Here is a 14,170-nt window from a genome sequence, read left to right on the forward strand (position 1 = left end):
AGTGGGCGGGTCCTCGCTCGTGAGTGGAGCAATTTCTGCGCTAGACCCAAACCAACCACGTTGCCAGCTCTGACCTGCCAAATGCCAACCGTGCCGACTCGTCAGTTGTCGAAATAGACGACCAGCCGCATTGCCTTCAGAGGTCGACACCTTCGTCAACTTTTCCCGACCCCCGACCTTATCCTTTTCCCTCCCGTCTTAGCGACACGATACTTTAATCGAAGAGGTCTAGTAAGCCTCCGTCTTCGAAAACGATTCTAGGGATAAAGAGGTAAATACTCGCGACAGAAGTGCGGTTGGCACAATTGAATTTGCGCCAGCCCTTTCGGATCTGGCCATTCAAATGCTCGGATGCCGATTTTTTGCGCGCCCTTGGTCGACTTCCGGCTCCCTGGCTGATATTTTCTTTCTCTCCTCGACAGATACCATCACAAAGACATCATTAAGACCCCGCGACTTGGTGGACGGGCAATTAGAATCCATCGGACGTGACACCACCGATTGCCTGACAAGCGTATGATGGCCACTGAGTCACAAGAGCAGCGGTCCGATGAAGCTACTCTGACTTCCGTACCCGAGCCAGTGAGTCCCGAAGTGCTCCCTTCCCCCGGCCTGTTTGATGCCCATTGCCGCTGACCGGAGCTGCGCCCGCCCGTGCCCAGACCATCAAGATCGATACCGACTCGCAAAATGTCGACGTCAACCGACCGCACGTAAACGGCGAGGCGCCTGTTTCAGGGGGAACGGATGAACTTGAAAACAAGCACATATCCGACATTATTGACGACTTGGTGAACTCGACAGAAGTCAGTGTTAGTGGAGGATCTGACAACGAGGCCACGAAATCCGATGCGTCTGCGAGCAAGGCCGATGCCAAAGGGCACGGCCGTACCTCGTCGGCCGTCAAGAAGCCCGCATCTTTTAAGGCGATCAACGTCAATAAGACATTCCTCAACCCCAAAGGCGCCGCTCCCACCGCGCTGTCCAAGACGGCGGAGAAGGCGCCCGCCGCTCCCAGCTCAGCATCGGCACCGTCTGGTGCTACAACAGCAGCCCGGCCCCGGTTGGTTGCGAAAACCGGAAGCGGTCTGATTGCAAAAGCATCTACTGGACCAAACGGTGGCAAATCAGGTTCAGCCCCCGACGGAAACGCCGTCTGGAACAAGAATCGACGTGAGCAAAATTTCCGCTCGAGATGCTGCAACGACGACTACTGACATATTTCGCAGCCGCCCCTCCACCCGAACCCAAAAAGTATACCGACGAAGAACTGAAGAAATATGGAATTCACATGGCTAGTCGACTCCAACCCGACGAAAGCAAGGGTCAGGCTAATTGGGCTGACATTGACGACGACGATGACGACTGGGCGCCCGACACGATCACTTGGAAGGACGGAACTAAGGTTTCCATCACCCATACTGACGAGCCGCAGCCCCCGCAGCCTCCACCGCCAGAGCCAGCCTCTCGCCAGCCTGCAAAGGAGACCACGCCAGCAGAGAAGGCCAAATCGCCCGCGCCTGGTAGCTCACCTTCCGTCAAGCCCGGCGTTCTCGCATCTGGGAAGGGTCTGGTTTTGAAGGGAGCGCCAGAGAAACCAACCTTGGTAGCCAAACCACCGGCTCCGCCGGCGCCGGCTAAGTCACCATGGGCGCCCCTTCCGAAGGTTGATAAAGTATCTCCAATCGCGGTGGATGTGTCGAGTCAGCCTAGTGCCAAGTCCACGCCAAAGGATGCCGCCGTCCCCAAAGTCAATACCCCGCCTCCTCCTAAGGAAATCGCAGCGGATGATTTCAGCCGAGCGCCGTGGAGGGATGGCGCTCCAGCGGGCAACAGGGAGTTATTCAACTCGCAATCTGGCCGATATGAACCGGTTCCTGACCGGCGTGGATCGCTACGCCCGGAACCGCAACATGGCAGACAACCAGCGCTACTTCAACGGCCTCCTCATCATGAACAGCAAGGGCCGGTTGAGCCAAGCGGGGCATTCCAGACGGGGAGGAGCAGCGAGCAGCAGGGAATATATGGCCGACGCCGCGGGTCTTCCAACGTTAGCGGCGGAAGCGGCAGCTGGCAGAGGCTCAGAGGTCTTGAGCATCCCCTGCCACCTCCTGAGCTCATCAACGCCCGGCGTGGATCGACGGCCGGAAGAAGCGACAGCCCCGCTTCGCCCAGGAATTTCTCGCCATCGGATCTTCCGGGGGCGCCGCACCAAGGGCAAGGCTGGCAGCCCAGAGTGTCGCCAGGAACCGTCCATACAACCCCGAATCCTCAGGGCGCACAAGCGCCTATGCCACCGCCGGCCCATCAACCCATAGCTGCACCCGTGACCGAGCAGGATTATGAACTTCAAAAGAAGCTGATGCGGGAACGTCGGGAACTTGCCATGAGACGCCGTCAGGAGGAGGAAGCGAGAGAAGAGGCGGCTAGAAGGGAGCGAATTCGTTTGAAGCTGGAGGCACTGGGTCCTGCCCCCGAACCGAAGAGCGCCAAGGTCGCGTCAGCCAAGGACCCGATTGCCACTCCAACGCAAATCCAGTCTCGCGACAGTCTCGCGTCTCAGGATCAGCCCCCTGAAGAGGCACACGGGCAAGAACAAGCCAAGGCACAGGAACAAACAAGCCAGACCTCTGGCTTGCCAGAATCTTCCCGACGACCAGCAACGCTTACGAATGGAGTTGAAAAGGAGTCCCTGCCGCCGCCTGAAGGTGCCGAATCTCGTCAGCAACCGCCGGGAAGTAGCCATGCGCACCCATGGCCAACGGCGGCGAAATCCGATCGGTACCCGGCGTCTTCTTGGGGCCCTCAACCTTCGACAAAGATTTGGGGCGCTCCAAATAACAATAACCGTAGTCTCGGCAACGGTACCTTCGTCTCGGATATAGGCACCTCGCAGCTTCCGCAGATCGCCAACAAATCCGGTCCCGGACCTATCGCTCCACCCAACGGCAGTCGGTCCACATCCGCTTCACAGTCAACCGTGGCTGTCCCTGCCGCGAGGCAGCCGCCGATTGGACCCCCTAGACAACCACGGAGCGATCAGTCAACTGGCGATCGCGATACGAAGGAAAACCCCTGGGCAGCTGCTGTACGTCGCAATGACGAGAAGTTTTCGGAGATGCTCAATGCTCAATACGAAGGGCGGGATCGTCGACTAGAAGAAGATCGTTCGCTGACAGACATGCAGCCTGCCATCAAAGATACATGGCTTCCAACGAAGCTCGACGAAAAGGGAATACGCACAGAGGCAGCCGCGAAACAAACGGTCCAGATTGGACAGGAGAAGTTGTGGACGGCATCGGCCGAGTCGAAATCGGCGACCTCGCAGCAACCGCCGTCTGCGCCCAGCGCTGCGGGGACCGATTACAGTCAGCTCACACAGAGCACAGCTCCCCATGATATCAGTTCAGCTTCAATTCTGAGTGGAAAGGCGTCGGCTCCGCAGCAAGCCAGGGGCTCCCGTTTCTTCCCGTCTCGCGACGTCCGCCAGGAAGTTACAACGGAGGCACAGCGGCCCAAGTCTCCGTCGCCTCCTCCTCCGGATATGGCTGGGCATCCGGCTTTTGATGGGGATGCTACCCACCCGCATGTCTCGCTTCCTCGCCCACAACCGGTTGTCCGACTACCTCCATCCGTAGCGAGAGAATCACAGTCAAGTGCACCGGATTCGCACAGTACTCGCGTGCCGCCCTCACGGCCTCGAGCGCCGAGCTTCAGTTGGGCAACGCAGGCGGCATACAAGGAGCAAGACAATGCTCCACGTGTGGCCGTCAATAAACCGGACAATGCCTGGCAAACCAGGATTGACAATCTGCTTAGTGGACGAAAGACACATGTGCCTCTCAAGCCAGCAGGAAGCGATTCGCGCTCCGCCCCGCGGATCGCTGAGCCGCCCTTGCCCCTTCCCGCAGTGCTCCCTTCCGGAGGGGACGAGTCTATAACCACAAAGGGGATGGCAGAGGAGTGTTTTGAAGAGCAAGAGATGGGCTCGGTTCCTCCGGTTCGTATTCCAACCATAATCCCGGAAACGGCATGGCAAATTTGTCCGTCACCGCAGCCGCTACCGAAGAAGCTGTATGCAGTTGTGTCGAGCGCGGATCCCATCACCTTCCCCGTTGACGTGTCCGGCGCCGGAACTGTCTGGCATGTATCTCTCCCCGGCAGCGAAAGCAAGAGGATCATCATCCCATTCGGTCGGACCCGCAGCAACCCACGCCGCGGAGGGCAGCGTGGTAGCCGGCATCCTACGGGGCCGCCGCATCGGCAAGGCAAGGGTCGCGACGCATCAACCTCATACCCGGGTGATCAGGGCTCGGGCGGCTCGGGGTCGAACCCCAGCAGAAATCACCGGGGCAGCTACCGAGGCCGTGATAACTGGCCCCGAAACACCACTGCGAAGATTCAAACTTGATGTTACTCTCGCTTCACAAGGCGTTGAGTTCGACGTAAGATATAAAGAGGGATCCTCGTCTACCTAAACATGGCACACGTTCTGTGCACCGCACCTACTATCGACCCGAGACTATGCATGGCCACAACAAGGCCCGTACGAGTACCCGGATAACCTCGTATTGTTGATCTACTCTATATCCAAGGCTGCTGCTCGCAAAGCCAGCGGCAGTGTACTTGTTTTTTGGCTGGTTTCTCTTTCTTTTTTTCCTGTTCTAGCCCGGCAGCAAGCCTGTCTCTGCAGCTTTGGCTGCTTCTCTGGTCACTCGCAGCAATGACCCCGCCCTGTCGGCTCTCGTCTAGGAGCAAGTGGAAGTCGAGATATGCCTCAACCCCCCTGCGATGGTCTGTAAAGGTCGAATCAAGGGAGGGCGTATAGGTATTCATGAGATTCACAAACCAAGAAGGCGTAGGTGGTGAACGGAATCAAGAGGCTGTCGGGAATAGGGGACTGCACTCGGTTGTTGCTTGTGCTTTTGCAACATAGCCACAATAAAACCACGAGCCAGCAATGGACTGGACAGGGCACATGGACGACCTCTGTCTGGCTTCCCGAGATAGGCCGGAGAAACAAGGGAATTTCACATTAGCAGCGAGCGGATGGCTCTGCGTCGACTTTCTCAGAGTGATGCCAAGGAAGGCAGGACAATACGATGGGATCATCAGCGCAACCCCGTTAATGGCAGTCTCAGACAGAAACATGAAGCAATAACCAGACCTGAACTTGCTGCTGTGATTGTCTTTACAATGGTTGTAGACTTGCGAATTGCCTTGATCTGATGTGTCCGAGGTACCTTAGCGAGCTTAGGCAGTAGCAAGTGAGGAATCTCCACCAATGTGATCTTGTGGAGATTCCCGTTGTCGTAAACTGTCTCGGATGCTCCCGCCACGATCACGTCGATGCAATCTTGCGCTGCTGGAATGAGTGGCGGAACCGCCATCTCTACCCAATTACCCCGCAGACGGCATCCACGCTCGTCAAGCCCAGGGCACCTGCCTTCTTCCGCCCTGCGGTCTATAAAGAATTCGGACTGATAGCACACACCATCACCTCAGCATAATGGCCACCCAGGAACTGAGCAAATGACATCACTCGGCCAAGCCTTCAGGGGACTGTTTACTCTCAGAACGGGACGGCTTGACCATCTTTCATCCAACTGGCAGCCATCTCGCCCGGTCGCTCGCGCCTACCACTACTATCCCGGACCATCCTCCGGCTCATTGTGCAGTTCAACCTTGGCATCATCATCCACCATGGCCGGAACAGCCGGAAAACCCGGGTCATCAACTGCTACCTCCACTCCTACTGGTGATGATGGTATGAATGCGGGACACGAGGAAACCCTTAGATCTGGGACAAGCACGACAGAGAAGAAGAAGGAGAACGAGAAGAAGCTAATCAACCTCCTCCGCGGCTGGCCGTCCCCAAAAATGCTCCCCATCGCCCAGCTGCGCGCGGCCGCGACCCGCGTCCTGTCCGACGCCGACCCGGCCGTCAGCGTCCCCGCCCTGCAGTACGGGCCCGATCCGGGGTACCAGCCGCTGCGGGAGGAGCTTGCGCGGTGGCTTACCCGGCAGTATTACCAGTACCAGTACCAGTCTCCCGAGGTCGTCGAGACGAGGATGTTCAGCGCAGACGAGATTGCCATCACGGGAGGCGCGAGCCAGAGCTTGGCGTGCATCCTCCAGTCCTTCTCGGACCCGGGCTACACGCGCGCCGTGTGGGCCGTAGCGCCGTGCTACTACCTGGCGTGTCCCATCTTTGAGGACGCCGGGTTTGCGGGGCGGTTGAGGGCCGTGCCGGAGGATGAGGGGGGGATTGATTTGAAGTTTTTGGAGAGGAGGTTGAGGGAGGTGGATGATGAGGCTGGGGATGAGAGCGGTCTTAAGGAGGTGAGTCTTGCCTATCGATTCATGCTTCTGTCCGGTTGATTTTCCGGGGCAAAGCAGTAGTAGGGAGTGTTCAGCACTAAACACAATACACAGACCCTCTTCAAACACCCCGCTCCCTACCGAAAAGTCTACCGGCACATCATCTACCTCGTCGCCACATCGGCCAACCCCTCAGGCAAAACCCTCTCGCTGGCCCGGCGGGAGCAGCTGGTGCACCTCGCGCGAACGCACAACGCGCTGATCATATCCGACGACGTCTACGATATGCTGCAATGGCCGACCTCGGCACCGCGCTCACTTTCAGACACGCCTCCTCCCCTGCCCTTACTCTCGCAACTGGACCTCTCCTTCCCGCCATCACGGCACGACCCGCCCGGGCTGCGCTTCTCGCACGCCGTCTCCAACAGCTCCTTCAGCAAGCTCGTCGGGCCTGGCACACGCACAGGCTGGATCCATGCCTCGCGCGACTTTGTGTTCGGCTTCTCCCAAACCGGGTCAAACCGCAGCGGCGGCGCAGCGAGCCAGCTCTCGGCCGCCATGATTTACCAGCTCATGGTCGCCGGCGACCTGGACGCCCACCTTTCCGGGACGGTGAGACCTGCGCTGAGGCGCAGGCATGGCTTGATTGTCGACGCGGTTCAGAGAGAACTCGGTCCGCTTGGGGTCGAGGTATGGGGGGCGAATGGAACCGGCGGGGCGGGGACTGGTCCGGTAGTGGAAGGGGACGGGGTATTTGGCGGGTATTTCATCTGGTTGACGTTGCCTGAGGGGATGCCTGATGCGGAAGAGATTGCAGGGTGGGCGAAGGAGGAGAATTTGATTGTTGCGCCCGGCAGGCTCTTCGAGGTCAGCGGCGATGAGGAGGCGGCGAGGTTTCCGAGGAACATTAGGCTGTGCTTTTCGTGGGAAAATGAGGAGGATATCCTGGAGGGCGTGAGGAGGCTGGGCGAGGTGATGAGGAGAAAGCGAGAAGGTAGTGTTAGAGGTACAACAGGGGAAAAGGCCGGACGATTTCAAATAGGCGCCGATGGGATGCAATATAGTTAGATGGCTCAGGCCGTATATAACAGCAAGCCCATCTTTAAGCTGGCTTGCAAAACGCAATTTGATGAGTTTAGACTGGCCACACGGTCTCACTTATGCTTGGCATCAGGAGTAGGGTATGTGTGGATCTAGCCGGGTCAGCACAGAGTACAAAGTATGACGCTCAAGACGCCCATGGCGTGGCATACCTTCTTAGCGAGTGCAAGCCACTCTTGTATAGCCCTCATGTGCGGATGCGCGGAGGCGTCGATGGCCGTCTCGTGGGACCATACCACCACCTCGCTGAACTCGGCCTGAACTTGCATGCTTGATTGGGGCATCAGGTTATCGACATCGATGACTTCAACGTCATCGACTTCCTCGGCCCGTCTATGCTGCTCCTCGTCCGGCGAAGAGACGGCGACGACACCGCGGTATCCGTCAGGGAGCTTGACTGTTTTGCCCTCCAATTTGCGGCCGCGGAAATACGCCGTGCAAGTGCCATCTGAATCACAACAGTCAGCATTAGGTCCTGGTGCTGTGATGACTATATGTGGTGTTCCAGAGTAAGACCTCACCTGCGCAAGCCTTGGGCTCCCAGAAGCTGTCGGCTGGCTCAACGGAGCCGTCATGATGGATGCGACAGGGTAGGAGGTGAGGCGTCACTTTGGGAGTCTCGTCGGGCGGCACATCCGAGGTTAGACGAAGCATTGGCTGAGGATTTTGAGACATTGTGGTTGATGTTGACTCTGGTAGTTGGTTTGCGACTTGTGAGTGGTATGTACAGTAGTGCCTTGGTGGTGTCCTGGGTGCTTGGGCGACTTTATTCTATGGTGCAATCCAGATGGAACACGTCAGGTGTTAAAGTGGAACGCGTTAGGAAGTGCAGTGAACGCGTCGAAGTGGGGATCTACACTTTCATTGTGCAACTACCGTATTGGGTAGGTGGGTCTCATGGAAACAACGACATACATAGGTACCTATCCACGCTATCTTACACAAGGATTTTCGAGAGGGAATTCCATCATCAATCAAGGACAGGTACATACAGTTGAGAATAGGTTGAGATAAATCTTTAGACGCTCAATTCCTTGTCAGCAGTTGAGGGCAATGCGGAAAAAGGAGAACTGTAATGTTGTCTGAGTCCTGGTTCAGTTGTTGACTGGTGGAAGGGAGAGACAGCGAGAGAAAAGGATGGGTGGGATGAGCAATGGGTTGGGGGTATTTGGGAAGGCTTACGACTGCAGGCCCTCATCCGGATTCACTGTCTAGGCTCGTTGCCTTTTCCTGCTTGAGCTTGTGGTTGCCGCGGTTGGGTAAGTACTAGTTTGCTGTTCTACAATCTACATTACATCTTCTGTTTGTTCATCAGCGTGATGAGTTGCTGTTTGCATGTTTCTTATGTACTCACAAATGGCCAGCAACTTGGTCTTGATGCCACTTGGACTCTCTACGGAACTAAGTCTTCCATTCCATGTCTCCTCACAAATGGTGACCCTGGATCCTTTCACATTGGCCGTGTTGAATGCCGGTAGTTGTACGGCTCCGCCTGGGAGAGCATCATAGCAGTCCATACATAATAAGTAGTTTTTCAGGGCCATATCATATCAAGGGTTTCTCAGAATCTTTTCTCCTCGCTCTATTCTCGCTTGTTTTCTATCGTTTGACAATCTATACATAAGAGATACCCCTGAAAGCTGCTCACCACTAGTACTGCCCTACTTTATAGTTTGCACCCGAGTCTTTCAACAACCTCCTGGAGCAAGTCCTAAACAGAAGTGCAGGGGGCGCAGGGAACACTTACACTACATACTAGTTCTAGGAGGACCATGTCAAGGAAACAGCATTTGATCACAGAATGTACATACTTCCAGATTTATGATCATTGCCGTTCTAAGTACGTGGCCTCACCATCGTGTACCTCCTAGTAGATATACGGCTTTGGTCTCATGCTTGGGTTGCTGAACAGTTTGGCTCAGGGTCGGTGAAGGCAAATACAACGTGAACCGGTGACCTCGTTAGCCTGGGCTATACATTCCATCCCATTGAATCAAACGGTGAAGGCCATATGGTAAGGTTAAATCACACCCCAACCAGCAGAGGTATATATAGGTACAAGCACAATAATCTCCCATCCCTACCACTATTTTCTTGACTTAAATCGCAATCCAATTCGTTTATACTTCATTGTCACATCAAAACCAGCACAGGACATATCCAACACCTGATCTAATCTTCGGATTTCTCGAACTTGGACTCACTTCAGGTCTTAGCGATCTTGGGCCTGCTTCATACCGGTCAAGTTTCACTATGTAAGTCACCTTTGTCTCTTGTTTATTAGCTAATCCAACTGGTTCACTGACACTTTGTGAAGCTTTTGTATTAGATATACACCAACTAGCAACCCTGTAGCCGTCGCTTTATTCCGTCATCTGGCGCCTAGGTGCCCACAGGCGTCTCAGATCAATATCGCTATCCGTTCTCTGAACGAGCAGCATCGTTAAAGATAACATTGCTTCCTATCTTTAACATGAGACCGAACATGCTATATCATCCTCTCCTTGCTATGAAGGAGACGCTCTTTGATCCCATTTACCGCGGCACAGCATACCTCCGCAGCAAACTGGGAGGCTTTAGCTGGGGCCCAGCACGCGCAGTCGCGAAGCCTGCGGTGCTATCTCTTTTCTCATCCGTCAAAGTCGGTTCGATATTGCTCATTGACGAGCCGGCACACCAGCGCTATCATTTCGGTCAGAAGCACAGAAAGAAGTCGAATTGGAATATCCTTGACAAGGCAGCCGGGCAGGCTGATCTCGCCTGTCCGACCTGCGCTGCCCGCGAGTCCACTACCGTGTCTCATGTCGAGCTGGTGGTGAAGAGCGATTCGTTCTGGACCCGTCTCTTTCTCTTCGCCGACATGGGCTTTGCCGAGGCATACATGCTTGGTGAGGTCGAATGCACTGATTTGACCGCATTCTTCAAGCTTTTTATCCTGAATCGAGACCGCCTGGGTAACGGAACCACCTGGTCGTCGGTCATCACTAACGCCGTCTTGCGCCTCGCTCGCTCGACCAACACCATGTCGAACTCATTGCTGAACACCTCGTCCCATTACGACATCAGTAACGACATGTTCGCCGCGTTCTTGTCGCCGGACATGACGTACTCCTGCCCAATTTGGCAACCGTTGCAGCCTGGAGTTAAAGTGAGAGAGACACTGGAGCAGGCGCAAATGAAAAAGCTGCACCGATTCATTGAGGGAGCCCGGATCAAGGCCACAGACCATGTCTTGGAAATTGGCAGCGGTTGGGGGTCGTTCGCTATAGAGGCGGTCCGTATGACCGGCTGCCGCGTCACCACATTGACGCTGTCCAGGGAGCAGAAGGCTCTTGCGGAGAAGCGCATCGCAGAGGCGTGGTGCTCGAACCGCATTCAAGTGCTGCTGGCTGATTATAGGGAGCTGCCAGTCCCCGAGACTTTGTACGACAAGATCATTTCGATCGAGATGCTCGAGGCCGTGGGTCGAGAATACCTCGGCACCTATTTTTCTTGTGTGAATCGACTGTTGAAGAGAGAAGGAGGAATTGCTATGTTCCAATGTATCACTATGCCCGAGGGCAGACACGAGGCGTATTCCAGGACCGAAGAGTAAGTCAGGACTGAAGCATCGCGGATGCCTGCTGACAGTTGCCCTAGTTTCATCAATCACTACATCTTTCCCGGTGGATATCTCCCTTCCATCACACAGCTGCTGAACCACATCACTACTGAGTCCAAAGGGACGCTCATCGTGGAGAAGGTCGAGAATATCGGCGGCCACTATGCCAGAGCCCTGCGGCTGTGGAGGGAGCGATTTCTAGCCACGTTCAACAGCACCATTCGACCGGCTCTGAAGAAAGAGCACCCGGACATGGGAGAAGAGGAGATCGAGGTGTTCCGGAGAAAGTGGGAGGTAAATACCCTGCCATACCCTATCTCGAGGCGTCCGGCTAATGCCAAGATTCAGTATTACTTCTCGTACAGTGAAGCTGGTTTCCTAACCAAGACACTCGGAGATGTCATTATCACTGTTGGCAGAGAAGGCGCCAAAGAATTGATGGAGGACATTCCGGTCTGAAGACGGGTGGATGAAGACGTGTTGTGTGGCACGGAATCCTCATCGGAGGAGATTTGATGTTTCTGGTACCCATATGGGGAGTTTATGGAAAGACCCAAGCCCGCTAGGATGGAGCTCGTGAATCAAACTCCCAGCATTCGGATGAAAGCTAGGCTTCACCGCACAGTATCAGCGACGTTTCGCATTTTTCCCTTTTGGCTTTGGCTTCAGCTTCGTCTGGTCCGGGTACCGGTTTGCATGTTCGACATCGAAGGCTGGCTTGTGCTTCCTAAAGAGTAACATAGCAACCCGGGCATCCTCTATACTCGAATGCTGTCCAGTCTGTATCTCAAGTCCGAGGAGTTCGCGGGCCAAGACCCGTAGGGCTGGTTTTGGCCCGTTGCCGTACTTTCTAAATCCCGAAAACTTGGCTGTGTCTCGGATCTGCTTAGATGGATGATCCAGCTGGAGAACACGCAGGTCGTGCTTGACATCGTGTCCAACCAGGATCCTCCCCTTCAACAACTCTGCAATCTGGCTCTGCACCTCCTCAAACGTCCTTGCCTTAGCCATGTGGCGAGGGCTGACACCACTCACATGAGTGCGCCAATCGACGACGCGTTCTTGCGGACGTACATACGAATCGTACACCTGCCGGCCGTGAAAGTCAACCACGCTGACTCGGGCGAGCGCGTGGTCGTGCCCGCCGTCGCCTATTCCCACCATCTCGCAGTCGATGGCGAGGTACTTGCCTAACTCAAGCCCGGTGGCAAGCCCCTCGTTGGGACGGGCAGGCGTCTCAGTGAGGAGGGAGTTGGATTGCAAGCCCAGGCCATAAGCCTCAGTTAGTTGCTCCGGGGAAATGTCATTCTCAGATGCCCACAGGGCGAGTGAGGGTGAAACGCCGTGCTTGGGATGGACAGGGTCAATCTTGGAGGATTGTGCGTTGCCCATTTGAGGACGTCTCCCTTCCTTGGACTTGGACTTGGAATCAAAAGTCGGTTTAGCTGGCTGCTGCGCTGGTTCTTGTTTTAGAGCGTGCCCCTGCTTCTTCCTCCCTGAGACCTGTTCGTCAAGGCCGATGTCGCCTGCCTTTCTCTTCGGAGTCGCCGGGTTTGCGGGTTTCTCGGCCTTGATCTGTGCTTGAAGTTTCTTCCAGTTCGATGAGAGCTCGGGTGCCATGACTGCAGCCCGCGGATTGGGATATTACTTTTTTCGTGAGAGTTGTCAAGCTTGCATCGTAAAGGTTTATGAGAAGAGATGGAAGAGTGGAATAAGCCTTGTTCCTAAGTGCGAAAAAATACATCACAGGTCCTCAAAATCAGGGAGGTACGGAGGTAGTTCGTGTACTGTACTGGAACTTTGGAGCTCCTCTTCTCTCATTTTCGAGATGAGATTCACACGTACTGTACGAATACGAAAAGTACCGTATCTTGTAATTTACCTTACGCCCATCGAATCTCAAAAATGCAATTCATTGCTTATCTCAGAATTCAGACTAGTGTGTGCGTGGTATGTAACCTAGTACTAGTGGCCATTAGCGCTGTAATTGACTTAGATATGTACCACTAGCTAATTCTAGCCAATTAAACTACCCAAACTCTCCCCACTGACTATAGGCATACACTGGTCTGAGGAAATAATCGGAATCCTCTGCAGGGTTCCTTAACAATGCAATGCAACACACCGCCCTAGAGCTATCAACCCACTATTATTGAAGCTATTCGCGATCCGATAACTGTTCTAGAATTGCCCAGTAGAGGGCTTTCTTCTAGATATTTTTCCCTGGTCTATATCTCCATCGCTGTTCCTCAGAGAATATAATTGATAACCTGATTTATAGGCAACCTAGAGCGACGTTACCTTATACTGCAGTTTGTAGTATATTCTCTTCTGGGCCAAGGAGCTAACATATTTAACTTCGCTAGGGTATCTAGCCTTCTACTGCTCCAAGAGCCTCATCACTACATCAAATCGCCCCAAAGCCTTCTTAGGACCTTCCATACACCGGGCTATATTGGCCTTATACGAATACGAATCTCAACAAGGTAATTGTTATCTAAGGAAGAGCAATGGCGATTTAATATTATAGTAGAATTTTGTAGTTGGGCGACTACTGGGTGCAAAGTTCGAGGGGGGCATTCTCCTAGGACCCTTGTTAAGTGTTACGAATAACTACATGGGCGGCTTGAGAGGCTGCAGCCGCGTGAGGTATGGGGCGTGCCCCAGCCAATCATTCAAGAACAAGACAGACGCCAATCACAAGGGGAGCGTGATGCGCTCCCAGCGCTCCACAAAGGGCAAGCTTAGGACAAAAGGAAACTCTTCAGTATATTAGCTAGCTAGTCACTCCCTGGGGGGGGGGGGGCCTCTAGGAGGTTCTCCAGTAAGCAATGCAAGCAGTTGTCTTTACTACTGTGTGAACACTTGCTTGTGCACTTGTTGTAGACCCTTTGGCTCTACCGAACCTCACCCCGTTCAAGTCAGCCTTCAGTCTGAGGAGTCCCTTTCAGTGGTAGGGGACCGGGATTCGTTACATTAAAGAATGTAACCAATTATATTTAGGGCAACCTTTTGCACTTCTACTAGCCGCATTACAATAAAAATTATACCATTCGATTCCTCTACCTCCAGAGATCTTCAAGGTATATTTTATTTTACTACAACTAGGAGTAGTGGTATACACAACGTGGTTGAATAGGGTGGTCA

At 54.4% G+C, this 14,170-nt stretch overlaps 5 protein-coding genes across 5 annotated transcripts; 3 read left to right on the plus strand and 2 right to left on the minus strand.

Moving 5' to 3' along the window:
- The first annotated feature begins 367 nt into the window (after window positions 1-367).
- On the plus strand, window positions 368-4,643 carry N656DRAFT_430047 (uncharacterized protein). The gene is made up of 3 exons (XM_064809623.1): window positions 368-582; window positions 663-1,173; window positions 1,230-4,643. The coding sequence occupies exons 1-3, from the start codon at window positions 517-519 to the stop codon at window positions 4,409-4,411; spliced, it is 3,759 nt and encodes a 1,252-aa protein (XP_064666015.1). The 5' UTR covers window positions 368-516; the 3' UTR covers window positions 4,412-4,643.
- A 708-nt stretch (window positions 4,644-5,351) lies between these two features.
- On the plus strand, window positions 5,352-7,464 carry N656DRAFT_784204 (PLP-dependent transferase). The gene is made up of 2 exons (XM_064816117.1): window positions 5,352-6,342; window positions 6,436-7,464. Exons 1-2 carry the CDS (start codon window positions 5,704-5,706, stop codon window positions 7,387-7,389), a joined length of 1,593 nt encoding a protein of 530 aa, XP_064666016.1. The 5' UTR covers window positions 5,352-5,703; the 3' UTR covers window positions 7,390-7,464.
- An 11-nt stretch (window positions 7,465-7,475) lies between these two features.
- N656DRAFT_771822 (uncharacterized protein) lies at window positions 7,476-8,097 on the minus strand (the record flags this gene model as incomplete). The annotated part of the gene is made up of 3 exons (XM_064813888.1): window positions 7,476-7,514; window positions 7,575-7,870; window positions 7,944-8,097. The coding sequence occupies 3 exons, from the start codon at window positions 8,095-8,097 to the stop codon at window positions 7,476-7,478; spliced, it is 489 nt and encodes a 162-aa protein (XP_064666017.1).
- Window positions 8,098-9,931: 1,834 nt separating this feature from the next.
- N656DRAFT_718127 (cyclopropane-fatty-acyl-phospholipid synthase) lies at window positions 9,932-11,482 on the plus strand (the record flags this gene model as incomplete). The annotated part of the gene is made up of 3 exons (XM_064812251.1): window positions 9,932-11,013; window positions 11,062-11,317; window positions 11,372-11,482. The coding sequence occupies 3 exons, from the start codon at window positions 9,932-9,934 to the stop codon at window positions 11,480-11,482; spliced, it is 1,449 nt and encodes a 482-aa protein (XP_064666018.1).
- Window positions 11,483-11,650: 168 nt separating this feature from the next.
- N656DRAFT_718004 (uncharacterized protein) lies at window positions 11,651-12,643 on the minus strand (the record flags this gene model as incomplete). Its single annotated transcript, XM_064812244.1, has 1 exon — window positions 11,651-12,643. The coding sequence occupies one exon, from the start codon at window positions 12,641-12,643 to the stop codon at window positions 11,651-11,653; it is 993 nt and encodes a 330-aa protein (XP_064666019.1).
- Between the last annotated feature and the right edge of the window lie 1,527 nt (window positions 12,644-14,170).

This window comes from Canariomyces notabilis (genome assembly GCF_033297395.1).
Source record: "Canariomyces notabilis strain CBS 508.74 unplaced genomic scaffold N656scaffold_32, whole genome shotgun sequence".
Classification (NCBI taxonomy): Eukaryota; Fungi; Ascomycota; class Sordariomycetes; order Sordariales; family Chaetomiaceae; genus Canariomyces; species Canariomyces notabilis.